Source organism: Clavelina lepadiformis, chromosome 7 (genome assembly GCF_947623445.1).
Source record: "Clavelina lepadiformis chromosome 7, kaClaLepa1.1, whole genome shotgun sequence".
In the NCBI taxonomy this organism is placed as follows: Eukaryota; Metazoa; Chordata; class Ascidiacea; order Aplousobranchia; family Clavelinidae; genus Clavelina; species Clavelina lepadiformis.
In genome coordinates, this window is record NC_135246.1 from 10985006 (window position 1) to 11005964 (window position 20959).

The 20959-nt window shown below is 35.1% G+C and overlaps 2 protein-coding genes across 7 annotated transcripts; both read right to left on the reverse strand.

Annotated features, from left to right (window-relative positions):
* Positions 1-780: 780 nt before the first annotated feature.
* On the reverse strand, positions 781-13782 carry LOC143464511 (transmembrane protein 87A-like). 6 transcript variants are annotated; one of them, XM_076962312.1, is made up of 6 exons: positions 9913-10007; positions 8336-8465; positions 7787-7903; positions 6125-6213; positions 5595-5697; positions 5083-5472 (listed from the first exon to the last, which is right to left on the reverse strand). In XM_076962312.1, the coding sequence occupies exons 1-6, from the start codon at positions 9921-9923 to the stop codon at positions 5422-5424; spliced, it is 501 nt and encodes a 166-aa protein (XP_076818427.1). In that variant the 5' UTR covers positions 9924-10007; the 3' UTR covers positions 5083-5421. The 6 variants fall into 6 exon arrangements, with proteins under 6 accessions (XP_076818425.1, XP_076818423.1, XP_076818426.1 ...); XM_076962310.1 differs by lacking the exons at positions 5083-5472; positions 5595-5697; positions 7787-7903; positions 8336-8465 and adding exons at positions 781-2621; positions 2836-3128 and having other exon boundaries at positions 9913-9984; XM_076962308.1 differs by lacking the exons at positions 5083-5472; positions 5595-5697; positions 9913-10007 and adding exons at positions 781-2621; positions 2836-3128 and having other exon boundaries at positions 7787-8962.
* Positions 13783-15159: 1377 nt separating this feature from the next.
* On the reverse strand, positions 15160-20236 carry LOC143464510 (arylsulfatase G-like). Its single transcript, XM_076962306.1, has 10 exons — positions 19625-20236; positions 19163-19324; positions 18417-18547; positions 18146-18333; positions 17717-17875; positions 17196-17388; positions 16786-16953; positions 16364-16643; positions 16042-16263; positions 15160-15823 (listed from the first exon to the last, which is right to left on the reverse strand). Exons 2-10 carry the CDS (start codon positions 19292-19294, stop codon positions 15671-15673), a joined length of 1626 nt encoding a protein of 541 aa, XP_076818421.1. The 5' UTR covers positions 19295-19324; positions 19625-20236; the 3' UTR covers positions 15160-15670.
* Positions 20237-20959: the final 723 nt, after the last annotated feature.

Here is a 20959-nt window from a genome sequence, read left to right on the forward strand (position 1 = left end):
GTGGATATAAATAATAATATAATCTAGATCTGTCCGTTGTTTTTTGACAAAACTTTGTCGGTGGTATGATACCTCACTTCAGAGTTTTGAGAAACCCTGTCAAAGTGCTTTCAGGACTCATGAAACTATCTCACATCTCCGTCTCTGCATTGGATTATACTGGTTTGGAACGCTTGAGAGACTTTAGGGTTGGACTTTTATGCACCAAGCAAACCGTTATTTGAAATTTTTACTTTTTTATGTTTAAGGGCATTTAACATGACATATAGCATCCTAGGTTCCTATTTTGATTGCGACATCCAAATACAGCACTGTGTAGTGTGTACTATAGCATTTTAATATTCATCAAGTATTTATACTTATTTCGGTGTAAAGCCCCTGACTTCTATTAATTTGCACGTTGCCCATGTCAGTAACTAAATACGTTGAAACTTATTTTGTTACGAGATTGCTCTAAACTTTTCTAAAGTCTAAACAATTTACAACTGAAGGATAAAAAGTTTAAAACAACTTTTTGGCGGACCAACCCCAAGTACCAACGGTTGCAAAAACAAGTCGCTCGGACGTAGATAAACGGGTGTCTTAACAACGTCTGTGCGCCTGATGAGATATTAACTCTCAAGCAACCTTTCAATGGAACGCAAAGCCTTTGCTAATGGAAAATACATTCAAAATCTCTCCTAATTTACATTTTTACAACAATTTGAAGTCAGCTTTAAATTTCAGGTTTCCTTTAAGTTATACGGATGTTTCGGTATAATGCCAACGACAAATTACATCTATCTGAAAAATCTACCTTTATTGCAGCATCCAAACGTTATAAAGTAACAACAAAATTGGCAATTAGATTTCAATAAACTTTAACATGCAATTAAAGATGTTTTGTAATATGTATTATATGGCGGATAGTGACAAGCGCTGCGATAAAGTTCAAAAGATTAAGCTTCAAAGTATACAACTTATACCTGGCAAATACCAATTTTTTATGCTGTATATATTTTATAAGACAAACTGTGACATCTATAACATAACACTAGCAGCGTGAAATCTCTCCAAGCGAAGTCCAATGTAGTAAAACATGAAACAACGAATAACTTAAACAGAATAATGTTCATACCAAAACACACTTGAAAACTGCATGAAGGATTTTAACAGTACCGTAGGCTACTGCATAAACACGGTAAACGAAAAAGAAACGTTCAATAAATAGTAAACAAGTCTTTTAAACAAATATATGTAACACGTTCAAATACGGTAGATACCGCTTAATAGAGCACCCTCGAAAATGAATTTCCCCCTTAAACGATGAGCGCTGTTTTGACCACAAAGGTGGGTGTGTAAAAGAAATATTATACAGGTTTCGATTTTATGGCCTTTTAATTTTCATTTACTGTACATTAGCCAAAACTGCTCTAATGAAAGGTTTTCTCTATATAAACCGATCCCGTATTACGAGATATTTACTTATACGATAAACACAAAAACAACATTGGACGATTTACTCAAAAAATGGCTCTACAAGTTTGAAGAAAGCAACACGTTTTGATCTGTATATTATGCTGATACCAACAACAAAGATCAACTGAAAAAGAGCCCAGTGGTAGGCGAAAACACTTGTGAAGTACCAGTCGTATGAACAGTCAGTGGCAGTGGACCAGACAACAACTGTAATAGTAACGATGCAAAGAATGAAAAGAAATTTAAGCAGATTTGTAAATTTATAGAATTTGGCATTGAACGATGATACATTCTGACTTTTGAGGCGTTGTTTAGTTTGCATATAAAATACACCTGCATGATACAAAATGACAGCATCTGCTACACAAAGCAGTATCACAAAAATTTGCACCAAATAAATCGTGCCATTGTAAAGCTGAGCACACGAATATGTGAAGTATAAAACAAAAAATGCAAAAGCAAAGAGAAATGGTTTTGTTTTAGGATTAGGATGAACTTCAAGCAACGTTTCTCCAAATCCCCCGCAAAGAAACAAAATGAATAATCGCATGAAACCATAACTGGCGGACTGTAACATGAGTGATATCAAATTGAGACTTGCGCTGCTAAAACCAACGTCTCGCACGTAACTATAATTGGCGTAACACAGAGCGTTGTAAGTAATTAAAAGGACGGTCATTACGACTAAGTAATGGTGTACTTCATTGGTCAGTTTTCTTGAAACATCCGCTATCGCCCACAACAAGCATATCGCATAAAATGCAATCATAACTGCATGTAAGTACAATGCTGGTACCGCTTCCGTTGACAAATACCCATATTTTCCTTTCATTGACAATACAACGTCGATATCCGATGGGTAGCTCTGACGAACAGTTATTAGAATGAAATAGGCGCCATAACTGGGAGCAACAGCGATCAGTTGTCCACCATCTTCATTATTTTTGATATGATCTTCGGGCATCAGACCGTCGCCATGCTGCCAGTTGTCGCTGTTCGCGCTATGTTTCCATGAATCCTGAAAGTGCAGGCTCACAGACTCTCCGCAGGATATGACGTCGCCTTGATGGGAATCATTGTAATTGGCGATTGAAAACATAGATTCATCTTTCCAGTAATTGAATACGTCTTGACGTCCTGCATCCGAGTTAAGCCAATGCAGTCTATAAAACATTAGGATAAAAAGATGATTGATTACAAAACAAAAATTCTAAAGAGCAACTTTACTATAGTTGTAAAATGCATGTTAGTCTACAAACAAATATGCAGGTGGCCTTTTCTTGTATGCAAGTAAAACCCAAAAGGAAAACGTTACGTATAGCCTTCTATATCCGTTTTAAGAGTTCAACATAACTGTAACAACAAATGGAAACTTACTGTCCAAAGCAAGACGACCCTTTGATTTCCCATCTAAACGTAAACGACGAATTTCTCACTTCGCATGGCTGGTGGTTGGCTACTTTAAGTCGAAACGCTGTGCCAGCATAAAGGGGCTTAATGAAATAAAGCGCATCTTCCGAGCTGACGCGGTCGTGGATTATACCAGGTTGTGGTACCCGTACAGCAGTCACCATAGCAACCAATAGGTTTATAAATATAATCATAAAATCCATGGGGAAATGGGTCCATTAACCTTTGCAGTCCATCATTAGCCTTTAGTTCCTTACCATCTGTGTTAATAGAAATACGTTCACTGCGGGGTCGTCGTATATGAAATAGTATCGAAGTTTACAAGCTTAAAGTATTTTAGAAAAGGCTTGCAGTTTCCGGAGTATATAGTGATACAAAACGATTTTAAACTAGCTAAATTCCAGCTACGTTGATGAGTGTTGACATTTAATCCATTTATTATTTCGCATTCATCATTTTTTCATGTAAACGTCGTCTTAACACGTTGACTGTCAAGACCTAATTCACCTATCTGGCCCCAGACGCCAAGCGAACACCTGTCCAGATTATCATGACGCGCATTAAAATGTGCCAGCGGGTTTTCTCATTCTTGCCAAGACGCCATGCACCAAGCTGTTGCATTAAAAAAAACAAAGAAATCGTGGTTGTAACCCGAGTGGTAAGACAATAAACAAAATCGAAAGGGAAAGGCATCCTTGTTTCAAAACGGAACAAAACTTTTAATATCCAGCAGTTTATGTTGATACTGAGTCACTGACAGAGACGACTCGTCAGGAAGATCACCTTTTTCCAAACTTTGCTTGTGTAAATTATTAAATATCTCGCGTAGTCTAATTAGAAGATTAGCCTAAAGAAAGTGGGCATGAGGACGCTCAATGTACCTTTATATGACCACGATGCCTTAATACATATACGAACGGTAACCCGCTATCGTTTAATGAAGCGTTTTGAGTTTGAAACCTTTTCAGCAAATTGTCAAGATGCTATGTAGTCTAAGCGTGTCAAAAAACTTTGGCTTTTACGCATGAAGCTTGACAAAGTGAAACAAAGTCAACAGAAAATAGCAAACGTAATCAGGTCCTCTAATCAATTTAGGTAGTTTGAGGTTAAATTTCCTTTGTCTTTTTCAGATAAATTTGTTTAACTCAAAATTTCACAACTTGTACAAAAGTCAGGTTATTTCTGCACTCTGCAGTGCATAATATGTTGAATGGAATGTCTGACACTGATACAAGGAGGAGTGACTATAATAAAAACATGTTTATTCCCATACTTTTGTACAAATTAGTTATAATCCCCTCAACATTTATAGGATATTTGAAAAACAAGGAAATTCTCAGTTTTTCAATTTCAGGTGGTCTTCTGAAATTGAGACAGACCAAGTTGTCTCAATTTCAGAAGGTGTATGCATCAGTTCTCAGCTTAAACTGCTACTGCACTGCCGAGATTCAAACTTCAATGCATCTCGTACAACAAAAACGTCTTTAATTACTGTGCAGTGTACATTATCTAAATTTGCGAGCCATCGTTACAAATCAAACGATTTTTGCTTTCAACTTGTTCCTAATTCCTATACGGGAATAATATTGAAGAAAGGTTCTTTGACACACCATATCTACCAAGTTAATGGTTATGTGCTCGTTTCGTTACCCATAAATACCAAGTTGTAATGTATGGCCAGCATGTTAACGAGTGCACTGCTTTTGCGAAAGAAGTTTGCTGCTCCAAAGTGGTTGCCACATACCAGACCAATTTAGAAAGATTGAGCAAAAGGAAATCGTTGTTCGATAACTTCTTTTCTTCCTCAATTTGTATTGCAGTTATTGTGGTTTAGATTGTGTTTGAAAACGATTTTTGATCAAGAACGAAAAAATGGATTAAAGTTGCCGCTATTGCATTACGTTATCGACCAAACCCTAACCCAATCTAGATTGAGCCCGTCTCGTTCTGGCTTAGTACGTTTGCATATATCCAAAGTAAAGTGATTAAATACGGTACTCAAAATCTAGGCAAGGTTAACTTATAAAACCTTAATTATTTACTTCACAAACATCAACTGCCACATGAAACAAATGTTATGGCTGGAACCTACCAGCACTAGATCAACTTAAAGTTGCACTTTACCTTGACAAATGATTCTGCATAATGAAACCCATAAATAACAGTCAACAAATATCTGAAGATTTAGCGCAAGATATGCTGCAACATTCAAACTTAAAAAAACTGAATTTGTATTTAATTTCCAAAACAACTGAACATGCAACTGCGGGAAAAACAAAAAGTTCTGTGATCACTATTATGTGCAAAGGTAGGCACAAATGTTGCGATTAATTAATAGCTCGTAAAGTATTGTAATTTGCTAATAAACAGTTGGCCATCCCAAGTTTTTATTTTGTATACATTTTTACAACAATAAAATAGTGAAAACCGTTTAGAACTGCATTATATGATAAATAACTTTCTCTTAGTCACTTTTAAACATTTGCAATATAACTTCAGAATATGCAAGTAACTATAACAGTTACGGATGTACCAGGCATCTACAAACTGTCATTAAAGCAGGCTTCTCAGACATACTTTCATTCTGGCCATTTCTCTCTCTTGCTGCAATATAAGAAATAATGCTAAGCTAATCTGTTTATATAAAGATTTTTTTTTTAAATTTTGGAATGTGATTGTACACCTTAGAAGTACGGATTTAGCCACTGCAGTATCTTTTAACTCACAACATTTTCCAAATATTTTTGAGACAATTTCTTTACTGTCTTGTTGTGAATTGATTTGCTGTCCTTCACTTGCTGTAAATGGAGCTTTTCAACTGTGGCAACACTGTACTCAACAACGTTTAACTGGATGTTAAAATAGCAATTGGATTAAGCTTGTCCTAATATACATGTACTGTACATTACTGCAGTATGTTATTCAATTGTAGGAATACAAGCACTGTGAAACTTATAAAGAATATTCGTTAAAAAGATTGTTTGTTTATTTCTCTCAAATTGTTTGTAAGTCTATAATTCAAATGTCTTTTGCAGTGTATCACCCACAGGTTATACCAACAAGATATTTTTTTCTTTAAAAACCGTCAAATAACAAATCTGCTTTCGCTATAATTTTGATGAGTTTCGTAAAGTGTTATTATGCAAATGCCATGCATTCATGCGCCGCAAATATTTAAAAACTGGAACAAATACTGTTTCTATTAATAAATGTTTGTAAATCAGGATAGTGCCGGAAAAGAAAACTCTAAGATTACCTTGCCTGAAAACACTGGTTAAGTTTCGAAACCTTAGACTTCCTTTTCAAATGGGTAGGCTTATCAGAGTGTAGATTATTGGCTTCATCCTAAAGATATAGGTAGTACCATACATCATAAAGTGGCATTATAACATTTTATACACAACATTTCTGCTGCCCAATAAATGAAGTAAAAACGTCTATTCAGCCACACATAGATTAGAATCGACTTTTGTCTATTTACAGTGAACTATAATAACTAATAGAAAAATCTATTTACTTTTTATATGTTAGTATCAGTATTTACATATACAATGAGTCAGCATACTAAAGAACAGCTCAAGTTTTATATCAATATGGAAGGATAACTGCAATTTCAACATCTTCGACCAATACTACAATTTCACACAGATCTATAAATATTCATTACACAGGCGCCAAAAGTGGGGGTGCGGAGGTGTGCTGCACCATTAATTTTGGGCTTGGAAGGTGCGGCAGCCTTTGCCAAAACGGAAGTATGCTTAAACATAAAACGAACAGGACAGATCTCCATATTCCACTTTTAGGGAAATTAAGGCACAGGTCTAAAAGCAGTTACTGTACTTTATGTCACACTTATAACATATCTTATCCATGTCTTGGCCAGGGTATAAAATATTAACATAAAAATACTGTATAAACAAAATGTGGCAAGAGCAGGGCCGAATTTAGACCATGAGAGGCCCTAGCCTATTCCATTTGTGAGGCCTATACCCAGGGTTGCCATCGGTCTCAACTCAAAAATAAGGACGACTAGGAAACGAAAGACGAATACCACCTTAAACAGTGCACAATAGGAGAAAGCAACCAATACTATCTGCATGTTCTTAATTTTGGTATCTCTTCGGTAGAAAATGGTATACTAAAGGTGTCAAAATGCTCTAAGTAGTTATGAATAGAAAATGGATTCTCTAAAGCAAGGGTCGGCAACCCACGGCCCGCCATGCAAAATCGTCTGGCCCAAGGCATATTAATTAGTTATCACAAGATAACGGCCCGCCGTTTCTTATTGAGTTTCAAACTGCAGTGTTAGCACTGTTTGAAAAAATTGTGGTATTGTTACGCCATAAGTATGTCGTACTAGTCTATTGTTACACCATAAAACTGGTGCGAAGGCAGTAGACTAGTATCTCGTACTAAGTACGAGATTGTCTGTAGAGTAGACTAGTCGTTATAGATACAAAGAGAGATGCAGACAAGCTTTAACCTAAACTTTTTTATAATGCTGTGTTGTTGAAGTGTGAAAACATATATTTTGCTCTTTTTGTGATTGGTATGATTGAGATTGCAGCAATGTAGCGTAATATACTGAAGTGAGTATGAATTATAGTATTAATGAAAATTCCGGCCCGCCAAAGAGTTGTACACTCGACATTTGGCCCGTGACTAGCAATAGGTTGCCGACCCCTGCTCTAAAGCAATTAAATCAGCATCAATTCCAAACTTCGAAATTGAATTTCGAGGCCCTAGGCTTCAGCCTGCCTAGCCTATTGGTAAATCCGGCCCTGGGCAAGAGCAACATAAGTTATTGCAATGGCGCTGTCAACTTGATGACTTTCTACCTTACCGCACCCCCAACAGTTTCCAGAAGCCAGCGCCTATGATTGATTAGATTTATTTGAAAACTGATCAACTAAAGCACCTGAAGCAACTTTGCACAGTTTTGCAGCTTTTGCAATTCACTTTGCCAAGCACTGGTAATTTGGCTGAATTTTTCATGAAATATTCCACGAACTTTTTTTCTGTCTTCGATATCAACCTAAGCTTGAAAATTTAGTCACCTCTAAGTTTCTTCAGCTCACCAGATATGCTATGTTTAAATCGTTTACATTATAGCAAAAGCTTACAAACTGTGTGTTAATTCATTATATTATAATAAACATTTTAACAATAACTGAGTGGCTATTTCCCCAGTATATTCCTCCACAACCTTCACTATACTCATCGACTTCTATGTTGCAAATAAAAAAGAGCTTACTGACACTTTGGCCATAATATTTCAAAGCAACATAAATGAGCAGATTATAAGTTTGGCTTTTGACAACTGAAATACTTGGTTTAAGCAAACAGTTTGGCTGAATTTATCTACTTCAAGTTTACATTATAGTGGCCAAAACTGCTTTCAACACTGCTGCTACCAAATATACGATGCTAACAATATTTTTACTATTCTTGCTTTTTATCTCACAACCTTGTTTGAGAAATGAAGTGTTTTCATGCTGCTGTGGACATAGGAGAAAATTTTTTGCTTGGCTTTTCTTTTCTGCTTTCTTCTTTCTAAAATCACTTCTTCCACTTCTTTTAATATAGGTGTAACATCCCTTTAAGAAATATTGCAGTTTCATCATTTAAGCAATCAAAACATTCTTAATCACAACAGAAACTATCAAGGATTCAACAAAGCGTTGGCATATATAAAGTTTATAATTATTAATTTATTGCTTGAGCACATACAAAATTAAAAACTTGGTAAAAAGCAGATTTTGAGATCAGTACAATGACGCTTCGAGGCTAATTACAACAGGGTCACATGAAAATTTTACAAAACTTATGCAAAACGGCACACAGCTATATCACATGCATCGTTAACATATGACTGGTTAATTATTATTATCAATGCTGATGCTTAACAAACCAAGTCTGGATAACACTATAGCTGAATTTTGTATCATACTTTACCCTTTGTGCGTTGCACAGACAAGGTGTTTAAAAATCAGAATGAATTAATAGTTTTGCCCAGTTGAAGCACAGTTAACCAAATTTACAAAAATGCAGTCTGATCTAGAGTTGTGCGCCCAGAAAATCCCTCTCTCGAAATCTTGGGTTTTTAAACCTTTTTTTATCAATTTTATTATAATCCCAGGATTTCAAGAGTGTTTTATGAATTTCAAGGCAGGGCAATTGTGCTCACTTTGTGGATCTATTTTAAAATAAAAGCCTACTTGCTGCCTTTTAACAATGACATTACAGTGTTGTATTATTATCAATTAACAAATGTCGCGTAACAATGCTTTGAACAATCACAACATGTATCCACTGAGCAGTATTCGTGCAATGTACAGTACATTAATTGGCCTTGTAGTCAAACCTATTTTATGCTATTCGTACTGCTTTTCTAAAATAGAAATTAGTGGAAACTCTTACCAAAAAACAAAATTTTAGCTCAAAATGACAAATTTCGTAGATCACAGTTCCAAGAGATAATATGGAGTTTGGAAATACTTTTTGAACAGCAAAAATACACAAAAGATCAAAATGTAAGTTGCCTCAATGATAACACTCTTGATGCGCTTCTGCTTATGCGTCAATAATTATTACGAGAAACAAATAAACAATTGCCGATTATGTGTTTACTTTTTTCAACTGTTTTAATCCCAAAAAATCTTGGGATGGTGGAGTAAAAATCTTGATTGGAATTGTTTAATTTGGTCTCGAAATCCCAACCCTAGTCTGATCTGTATATGTACACATAATAAAGAGACTGTTTCACCAGAAATGCTGGTAGAACACACAGCTCAACAACCTGTTGTTAGAGATAGGAAATTATGCAGTTAGGTTATCATAAAGGATGTACAAATAGTGATATAAAACTATTTAGAGTGCAATTAGGGTTAGAGTTAGGTTAAAAAAACCATAAATTTTGGTTTGAAGATTGTGTAAGTTATGTGTTCCATAAAAAAACATTACTTTGAGCATAATGATGTTTCAGCAAGATCTACAAACTGTCTATACAAACAAATAATTTAGTACACATTACGAATCCCTTACCAATCATCCATTATCGCTTTGCAGCCCTGATATAAAATAAAATATTAAGACAAAACACCTCAGACTTAGGATAACCCTAAAAAACTTTGCAACTTCCCTATAAAATGAAAAATTTGTACCAACCTTGTTATAGCAAAAACATAACAAATTATGTTCACAAAACAGCAAACGAGAAGCAGCAAAGCCTAGAAGCTTACATCATATAACGAAAGTATACAACTAACTTTAGTTGGCCTATCTAACTAAATGCACTAGGTATCTAATAAGTATATCAAATAAAATTTTATTTAGCTTGTCATGGTGCAACTAAGTGGTTCTGGTTTGAAACTTGGCTTTGTTGTTCAATTCTTATAACAAATAATATAAAAATTAAATTTTTTCATAAAATAATCAAATCATACATTATACAGTGACATTATTTGAGAAATTAGAAAACGCATGAAGATAACCCTATAGCGAAAAGTGTGGCAAAATTGTTAGATTTTCACGGGTAACACTAATTTTAGAAAAGAGGAAATCAGGAAACCTAGGAAATATTTCCAACTCTACAGTAATTTCATGAAATCAAGGAAACCCAATAATAGTGTGAACAAAACTTAGGAAATCAGCAAAACGTGTCAGCTAGGAAACTATAATATAGAAAATTGTTTTTAACTTGCAAAAAATGTAAGAAATCGAAGAAACGCATCAGCTACGATCTTATAATATAGGAGATCGTTTTTACTTGCAAGGAAACATAGGAAATCAATGAAACGTGTCAGCTAGTCCTATAATATAGGAAACCTTACTTTGCGGAGTCAACTAAACAGCCATATATAGCTATGAACATGTCATATTTTTAAAATGAGTAGACATTGCTTTCGAAACTACAGAAGCATCAATTGGTAAAACCCTTTCATTCTGTATGTTATTCCACATATATACGAAGTAATTATAATATTTCTTACATTATAGGTTCCTAGCTGACACGTTACCTCGATTTCCTATGTTTCCTTGCAAGATAAAAATGATCTCCTGTGAGGTCTCCTACGTTTCCTCGCAAGGTAAAACAATTTTCTATGTTGTATTTTCCTAGCTGACACGTTTTCTAAATTTCCTAGCTTCCTTTGCAAGTTAAAAGCGATTTCTTACATTATAGGTTTCTAGCTGACATGTTTCCTCGATCTCATAGGTTTTGTGTGCATTATTGGGTTTCCTTGATTTCCTGAAATTAGAGTTGGAAATATGTCCAAGGTTTCCTGATTTTCTACTTTTAGTGTCAATTTCCTAAAATTAATGTTATCCATGCAGATTTCCACTGCATTGATGCAAAATTAGTCTGAAAATCACCCAAAGAAAAAAGCATATCTGGCTGTATAGCAAAAAATATAGGCTACAGCCTATACTAAATTAGGAAAGACAGTGAAGTAGGCTTAGCGCGTAGTTAGTTAAATGTATTGACTAGGGTTACATTTAAGTCAATTACCTTATTGCACAATTGTACATGACCCACATAACAAAAATAAACCTACATCTTTTTCAAGAAATTTTTATGATCTTTGGTACAATCATATTCATACTGTCATAGTAGCCTACTCCGCTATGCTCCTACTCTGGTAGAATGTCTGGATTAACTGATACAACATACAAGTGAAGAACGGAATACTGGTTGATGGTTCCATAATGATTGCACCCAAACGGGATTGCACCCACATGGAATTGCAAACACACACTCACACAGGAATGCAACCACACGCAATTTCACACGTTCGGGCCATCAACAATGATGGTGTTTCGGATCACCTACCTGTTACTTAGTCTTGTAAAATTGGCGTATCTAAACGATCGCTTTAATATAAACAATGTCTCGGAGGCAATTTTCACCAAACAAAGCGTCTCAGCTGCTCGTATTGGCAACAAAGCGTGCTGCATTGTCATTTCACGAAAGACTTCAGGAAAAAGGCGAACACAATGTAATGAATAGCGGTAATGGAACACTGTGACATGTATAAAACTACCAGACTAAAGCGATGACACTGCGTAGCATAAAGACTTAAAACCTTTTTAAATTACCACGTCTTAAAAAGCCAAGTTAGAAAGACAAAATAAGACCGGTTGTTATAATTCGTTATTTGACACATGGTTATCTAGTTCAAGGTTATCTTATAAAGCGGTTTATACGGTAATACTTTTTCGTTTGAAGTTTAAGAAATTTCATTTTGATACGAGTTACGTTCTTTGTTAAGAAAGCTAATAAAAGGTGGAAACGCAGTTCCTTAAAAAAGTCAAAGGTTATATAAAACATCAACCTATGCATCGGCAAAAAGAATCGATGCCGATGCTTTGGTAAAGCGGCCGATATATCGGTTTTCCGATGTTTAATATTGGAATCGGTATATCTCTAGTATCAACCACAATTGCCCCTGGAAATCAAACCTATTATTATTGAAAAAATGAAACTAAAATCAAGTGCTGGGTTGAACGAAATACAGTATCATTAAAAGTCTCAAAACAGCGTCCTGACAATGTTCTGCTCATGCTATAGCCAATGTTTTATACTTATCATTGTCAAAAGATAAATTCATGAATACATGCAAGACTTCTAACGTACTTCTCCTATTTAAGAATGCAAAAGCCAACAAGGCAAACATTTTATAGATCAGTTAATCTATTTTCTTCTTTGTCTAAAATTCTGGAAAAAATAATGTATGACTAACTTTTTTAATATTAAAACTTTTTCTACGATTTTCAATTTGGGTTTAGAAAAAACTATACAACATCTTTGGCCATAACTTTACTTACCACTAAAATCACAAACGCATTTAAAAAAATTACCCTGCACACTTGGAATATTTTTGGATTTATCTGAAGCATTTGATACTATCGATCATAATATTTTACTTTTTAAGCAAGAACAATACGTTGTAAGAGGACCAGTGCTCAAGTGTTTCAAAAGCTACTTATACAATCGAAAACAAATTGTTCAATTCGACCACACCTTGTCATCTAATATATGCAACCTGCAACACGTTGTTCCACAAGGCTCCATCTTAGGCCCGTTACTTTTTTATCTGTGTTAATGATTTTACTAGATGCCCGAATCATATGGAGACCATTATGTACATGCAGATGGCACTATAGCATCATATATACATGGCAAATGCCTTAACGAATTGACTAAAATTGCAAACTCTGAAATGTCAGAGCTCAGAAGTAAACAACGGGCTAATTGACAACAAATCAACTCTAAATATTAAAAAATCACAGCGTATGATTTTTTAAACCAAGCCCAAACAATCCAATCCAATGCCTTCACATGCTTTAACAGTAAATATACAAGAAATCGAACATGTAGCTTGAGTAAAATTTCTCGGAATACATACGATAACCTGGGTTGGAAATATCATATTGCAACTGTGCTGCAGAAAATCAAAAGAAATACAGGTGCAGTGATGAAAACCAAGCGATACTTAAATAAAAATAGTCTACTTAGTTTGTATCATAGTCTGAGAGAAAGAATTTAATTCTCCATTCAAATAAATAAATGAATAACATAGCTTTACAAAAATTAACAGTTGCTTAGCGTGGGTCGGCAAAAAACCTTTCGGTCATCGAAGTCTGCTACCCCAGATAGAATCACATTTACGATACTGCATTTCTGTGTAGTATCATGGGCAAATTACTTTAATAAATTGTAGACAAAAGGTATGCGATACATTCAACAGAATGAGCTTAGGCTAGGGTTGCCATACGTCAGGATTTTCCCTGACAGGCCAGGGAATTTAATGTTTAAATCTGCGTCAGGGAGAAATGCTGAATTGTACTTAAAAGTTCGGGATTTTTTAAAATTGTATTTTAGTCCAAGTTTTTCTAGGTTGCCACCTTTTTTCCAACTTTTTGTAGGTCGTTAACATTCTCAGATCGTCAAAACTGTCTGCTTTAAATCTGTCTTCAACTCGTTTATGACGTAAGTTGTTTACTGCCTTTTAAGATAAGACTTAAGATTTTTAAGAAAGAGATAAGATGACCAACGATGATAAGAAGATAAGATGAGAGAATGAAAGGAATTGTAACACTTCAGTACAAAGCATGTCTTGTTGAGAATTTTATGTGTTTTGGAAGTTCAACAAAAGTTTGTTGAAAATAATCAGATCTTTGGAAAAGTACGATTGGTATGAGGGAGAGTAGTGTATTTCTTTGCTGTTTCGTATTTATCCTTCTTTCACAAAAAAAGCAATGGCGGTAATGTACTTTGGTAATACGTAATATGGTATTCTAAAGTTGGTCAATGCAACTGAGGTAAATTTGTCAGGGATCGTGCAGTATCAAATATGGTAATCCTAGCTTAGGCAAGCATATCTCTTCCAACCAAATTCACTCTCGACTGTTGATTTGAACATGTGGACAATAAATAACTTAAAGTCTCTGGAAACCAATTTGGTTATGCACAAACACTTGAGTAATCTTCTACCCCCTATATTTTCTAACATTTATTAAAGGTAATAACAATATTTATTCAATTGACACTAGAGGCAGTATCAATCTTCTCTTACCGTGTTGTAGACAAAAAACTACACAAACATCTGTAAAAATTGTTGGCGTGAGATTCTGAAACATGCTACTGTACTCACTTCTTTGAAAAACATTAAATGTCACCATTAGTTTGCACGTCTTTTAAACCAACACAAAATTTTCTATTATCAAGCTCTATTTCGTATATGAATTATGTATTGGTCTCAGTGGTGGGATTCAAATATTTTAATATCTGGTTCTCTCACTAGCAGCGTGCCATATAGACCCGGGGCCGATATATACATTGACATAGGCCTATACATACGTTTGTTAACAACCAGTTCTCACGAGCCAGCTGAATCCCACAACTGCAATGGGATCGAGCTTGTTTTTTGATTTCTGCTCACATTGTTTCAAAATTGATCAGACATTCAAGGAAAAGATATGAGAAAAAATACCAGCGGATTTTCTAACTGGTATATCTTTGGTCTGATCACTTCCATTTTGCCAGGCGTCAAAGATAAATTTGTTGTCATTGCGCTTATGAATATACTTGCTTAAACACGAAAAATTCAAAGTTTTAGATGTAGTCGTATTTCACAATGAAACAAGATTTATGGCATTCCAGCAGTTAGTTAAGTTTCTACAAAACCTGAATAAACCTAGCAGTTTCAATGAGAAAATTCACAGCATATTTACATATTCAGAAAAGTTCCACGCTACTGGGCTAGCAGGTTCAAAAGTCTCACTATCAAATTAAAATGACAAATTAAACTGTAATTGCTTTTGCATAGCATGTATTTTACACACACAAAACATACATAAACGACCTAATTAATTAATTGCCGCATTAATTGCACAAACATTACAAAGTTACATATGAAGTGGTACTCTATAAACAGAAAGTTATTCGCTGGCATTTGTCAATATACTATGAAAAATTGAAATTTACGCGTATGTAAGTTTGCTATGCTTCAAACGAAACATCACTGGACACTCTTTATTTTATGAAGCAAAATATGTCAAGTTACCACAAAGATTCATTTGCACAAAAAAGGAATTGTGTATGTCCGTGACATGTGCCTTGTTTATTAAAATGTAATAAAATATGTACAATCACAAAATATAACATTGCATTATTTATGACACTATCTATATAATATACTTAAATATAGGCTCATTGTTCATCATTGCATACTAGTTTCCTGGGAGTTACACCGATAAAAACTTTTAATGAATGAAAATAATTTTTACTTAATATAAAATTTTATGCTTCATCTTTTTTGCATCTGCAGTAGAATACAGAACGATCACAACATGGAACAGCTGATTTGGATTTTGAGTAATCAGGAATGGATGTATTATCATTTTTTATATCATCTAATAGCTTTTCACGAGCAAGAGCAGCATCAGTAATTATCTAGAAAAATTGTTTAAGCAGTTCAAGCCCACAGATATTTTTAGGTCCTTCACGACTACCATTATGACTCTTAGTTACTGGTACTGATATTAACTTATTTACAAAAGCTTCTTTACATAACCTAACTTTAACTTCATCATACTATGGTAATGTCACCATCAATAATTAAAATTGCACAATCCACATCATACGTTAGTTGTAACTAAAAAAACTTGTACTTGTTGCAACTTGGAAAAACTATCATTGAGTGGAGTGCTTTCAGCAGGATCTTCCTCTAAATCAAACACAATGGGAGGATTGTGTGCAACCTGAGGAGCTCGAACTCCTCCACAGTTAGCAAAAGACCCTCCAGTCTTCCATAAAACTTTGTAATTTCCCAGTCTTACAGTGTCTATTTCTCCAAATGGAAAAGTATCGCCGCTGTTTGGATGAAATAATACCTGAACAAGTTTCAGTCAAATAGAAGACAATCTTATGGTCAGAATTTGAAAGGATAGGCAAAGCAAGGTAATTATATTGTTTCACAATAGGTAGGATCACCTCATGTGCCTTATCAGTTTTTCCTTCAAAGAGTAATGTCAGATCCATTCCATCAAAATGTCGATAGTTTGGTAGTGTAGCACCAGCAAGTGATAGAAGTGTCGGAAATATGTCGAGGTTTGATGTCAATGCACTGCTTGTTTGATTGGGAGCAATTTTATTTGGCCAAACAACTACAGTAGGTTCCCTGTGACCTGCCTCCCAGGTCGTTGCCTTGGCTGTAGAACCTCCCCCATATTTTTCAAATTGCCATGTACCTGAAAATGGACCTTGACTCCCACTGGAATACAATATTGGTAAAGAAATAACAGAATGAAAACCTTGCCGAACAACAGACATTCATTGCAGTAGAACTCTGTGTAATATACACAAAGTATACACTGTCCACAAACTGCAAAGTAAAAATATTTTGTCCTGCTGACCTGTACTGACACTTTTCACTCCAAGGACCATTATCTCCTGTAAACCAAGTTAAGGTATTGTCATAGAGGTTGTTGGTTTTTAATGATTTCAATACTCTTCCAATAACATTGTCCATTTCATAGAGCGTGTCTGCATACACAGTCTGTAAGCTGGTTGCATTGGTGAACCTGTCAAGCAGGAACAAAACTGTTTTGAAAGAACAGGATATACTTTTACACAACAAGATATTATGAAAATATGAAAACAAAAGCAAAATTAAAAAATAGTAGGAAATGATAAAATTATTACACTCCAAAAAAACTGAGTCCATGTTACTTTTGCCAAATTAAGATGCCAAATTTAATTTAGATACCAACAGCCAATAACTGTAATAAGGCAAACAACGACAATCAAAGTTGGTAAACTGTACCTTTCAGCATGAGACAATGGGCAATGCATGTGGGCAAATGCAACATACAGTAAAAAAGGTTTGCCTGACTTAGCTGCTTTGTCAACAAACTCAGTTGCCTTTGCTGCATAGTGATCACCAAGCTGAATAAGATCTGCTGGCTGTTCTACAATGTCGTAGTTTTCATAAAGAGGGAGTGCAGCTTTAAAATAAGCTAAAAAATAAAATTCTTTTAACATTCATATATGATAACATTTACTGGAGAAATTCTTTACAAATAGTTATATTACTTTTACTGCAAGTTAACACTTGCATTGCCTCTAGCCATTTATTCTTCTGATTTAGCATTAATTACATGGCACAAATCAAACTGACCAACAATGCAGCTTAGCGAATAGAATTCTACTATAAAGTAACACTCTACGCATGACTAAGATGCCAATAGATTCTTCTGTTACATGTTTGATATTAGTTTATTTATTGGAGTATGTACAATTAATAATGCTAAATTTACAAATGCACAATTTATAATGCCACAATACCATCAGTAGATGTATTCTTTGGACAATTTATACTTGGAGGAAGATTGTAGGTAAAAACATCAACACAACCCATATCATTGCTGTATGGCAACCCATAGTAGTAATCAAATCCTCTAGACCGTGGGTGATATTTCTCAGTTATACCTAGGTGCCATTTACCTACATAAATTCCGTTGTTACAATAAAATGTCTTATTTTTTAGAAATTTTCTTGGTGCATGAAATGATTTGTTTCAAGTCTCTAGATAAAGTTTAAATAAAATTAGTTTCAAATCGACTTTTCATTAACTGATGTGCAAGAAAAAACAGAGAGAAAGACAGTACCAGTACATGCTGCAGCATAGCATAATCATGTGCATTATACAACCAGTGTCAAATACGAAAGTGATACTAATTAGGGCTGAGAAATCATCTATCATCTGTCAAATACCTATCATTCCTGTGGTATAACCATTTCCTTTCAAAACTTCAGCAAGTGTAGTTTCATTCAAAGGTAATCCCCCTAAGGATTCTGGGTCAAAGTTATGAATTACTCCTGTGCGTAAACCTAGCCTTCCTGTTAGTAATGATGCACGAGAAGGTGTGCATACAGATGCACCAGCATGGAAGTCGGTCAATCTGCAGAAGTCATGCACAAAAACGTTCATGTATAATGATTGATATTTATGAACGTATTTATGAGTTTTACACAATTTTACCACCTTAAACCTTCTCTGGCCATTTGATTTAGATTTGGAGTAGCATCTTTGTTTGGTGTCCAGTTTGCTCCAAAATCACCCCAGCCAATGTCATCCGCAAAAAATACAACAAAGTTGGGGCGATGGTTGGATTTCTAAATGCCCAGAAAGTAAATTGTTAATGAGTATATACTGATAGGCACTAAAATTACTCCGTTTATCACTCAAAATCAGTTAGCCTACACTGTCTGATTAAAATAAAGACACAAAAAATTAGAGATATTAGATATTAGAATTACATACAAAAACTAACAGAAATATTATAATACTCCCTAACTTTGCATGAGGCATTCCCATCATAAATCAAGGGTCCTACAATAAATCAAGGGTGAGCAACAGTTTTCTATGTAAGGTTCAAAAGTAAAATATGTGAAGTGATTTGTTTTTAATTGAAGAGTGACTGTGTTTTCTCTTTTAATCATTATCATATTGCCTCTGCTAGCAGAATAAAAACGTAGCCAAATTACCGGTACACTTTTACATGACACAAAACTATGCTGCAGCCTGCAGTGTGATTAGATAAATATCGAGACCACAGGCCAGATACAACCCAGGTGCCAGGCCCACTAGTTTGATGACCCATATCGTAAATGACCATACTTAGCACAATCTGTCAAATTATCTGCAGTACAGTAACACTTTGCTAGACAATTCCTGATATCAAATAGTGTTAAATCAAAATTAATTACTAAATGATTGATAGCACTTACCCCAAAGAAAAATGGAATGACTTCACTCCATGGATCCAATGAAACAAAACCACACATATGCAGCAAGGGAAAAGCAATCAAAACAGACATTGTGATCAACAAATATGTTACTTTGTATGTCATTGTACGCATTCATATGTAAATAGCTCTGCAGAAGTACAGCTGACAAACAAAACATATTAATTTTTTTATTTATTTCCAGCACATAAATGATAGGCATTACGGACAGTCAGGGTTCAAGTACAACAAAGTTGTCATGTGATATTTGTTAAGGTTGTTAAATTAGTATGGTAATGCAGGAAAAGTACTACTACAACAGGCACACAAATTTTTCCTGTATTTTGCAATTAATTAGAAACAAAATAATTTCCAATTAATTTAATTACATTAAAATTAATCTACAATTAAATAGGTAACAAAACTATAGCCTAATATTAAAAACAACGGTAAGAGTAGGCTTACCATACGTCCCGTTTTAGCCGGGACTGTCCCCCTTTTTAACGTCTTGTCCCGGCGTCCCGATTTATTAGCCAAACGTCCCGGTTTGGCATTCAGTCAGCCAGCATAGGCCTACCGCATAGAAGCCATACACGAACATTAGCATGTTCTTATTATTGTTTATGCTGTGTAGCGTACCGGTACTTCTTGAAGAAGAATTCAGGATCTTGTTTGTTATTTATTTCATTGTATTCGATAAAAATGTTATTGTGACGTCATATGTCGAAAGCGTCCCGCTTTTAAGCCACAAAATTATGGTAAGCCTAGGTAAGAGGTACTGTGCTTTTTCGTTTTCAAAAATCACCATGCTATACACTGAGTAAAACAAATTGCAAATTGTCTGTTAAACATTTTGTAATTTGCAAAAATGATAAATAGTCAAACTGTGTCAATCCATTGTAAAATACAGATAGCCTACAATGTGACAGTCATTAATTCATCAAAAGTTTTTATGAAAATAAAAGGTTTCACGAAAACCACCTCATCATCACGTGCCAGGGGTTGCCAACCCCTGCTCTAGGTTAACACCATCTTTTTCATCTCCACAGTCAGTGGCGAAAAATAAACGATACGATAACCACAACACCCCACTCAGAAAACGGAAGAAAAGATGTTTTGCTCGAGTGCTGTGTTTGTTGGTGGTAATTAGGGGAATACCCCTATACAAAATCAATACACTCTAATAGGGTTACCATATTTTCGTGGCCTAAAATCCGGACACTCTTTAGTGCCCACTAGCGGGTTTTAAAAATGAGGTATGAACACATTGTCTGTCAATATGACGTCACAGTAGCAATGCTTTGCCTATCCATTGTATACCGGAGTGGATTTTTGAACATAGTGTCGTGAATTCAATAGGCTATTGGGCTATTTCTGATTTGACCTCTGGTGATCTCTAGGCTAGGGTTAGGCTATGGTGATCTCTAGGCTAGGGTCTAGGTCAGACACGTCGCGTGCCACGTGTTGGACACCCCTGATTTACAGGATTATTCCCGCAATTCTAATTCCCCCAAAACGCCCATCATAAAATTCCGGACATTTGAGCATTTTTTAAAATTCCTCCCGGACGCAAAATTTAACCCTACATTCCGGACATGTCCGGAATTTTCCGGACGGTATGGCAACCCTACTCTAAGATTAATATTTAGTTTAAAGAATACGTGAAAAAGTTTGCCACAAAAATGTCACTTAATTCCGAAACAGCCCTTTTAGTAGTAGGCTGAAGCCAACGCACAACAACGTAATATAACCTTCCAAATCTATATCGTTTAGTAACATTAACTTTTGGTTCTTCCAAGT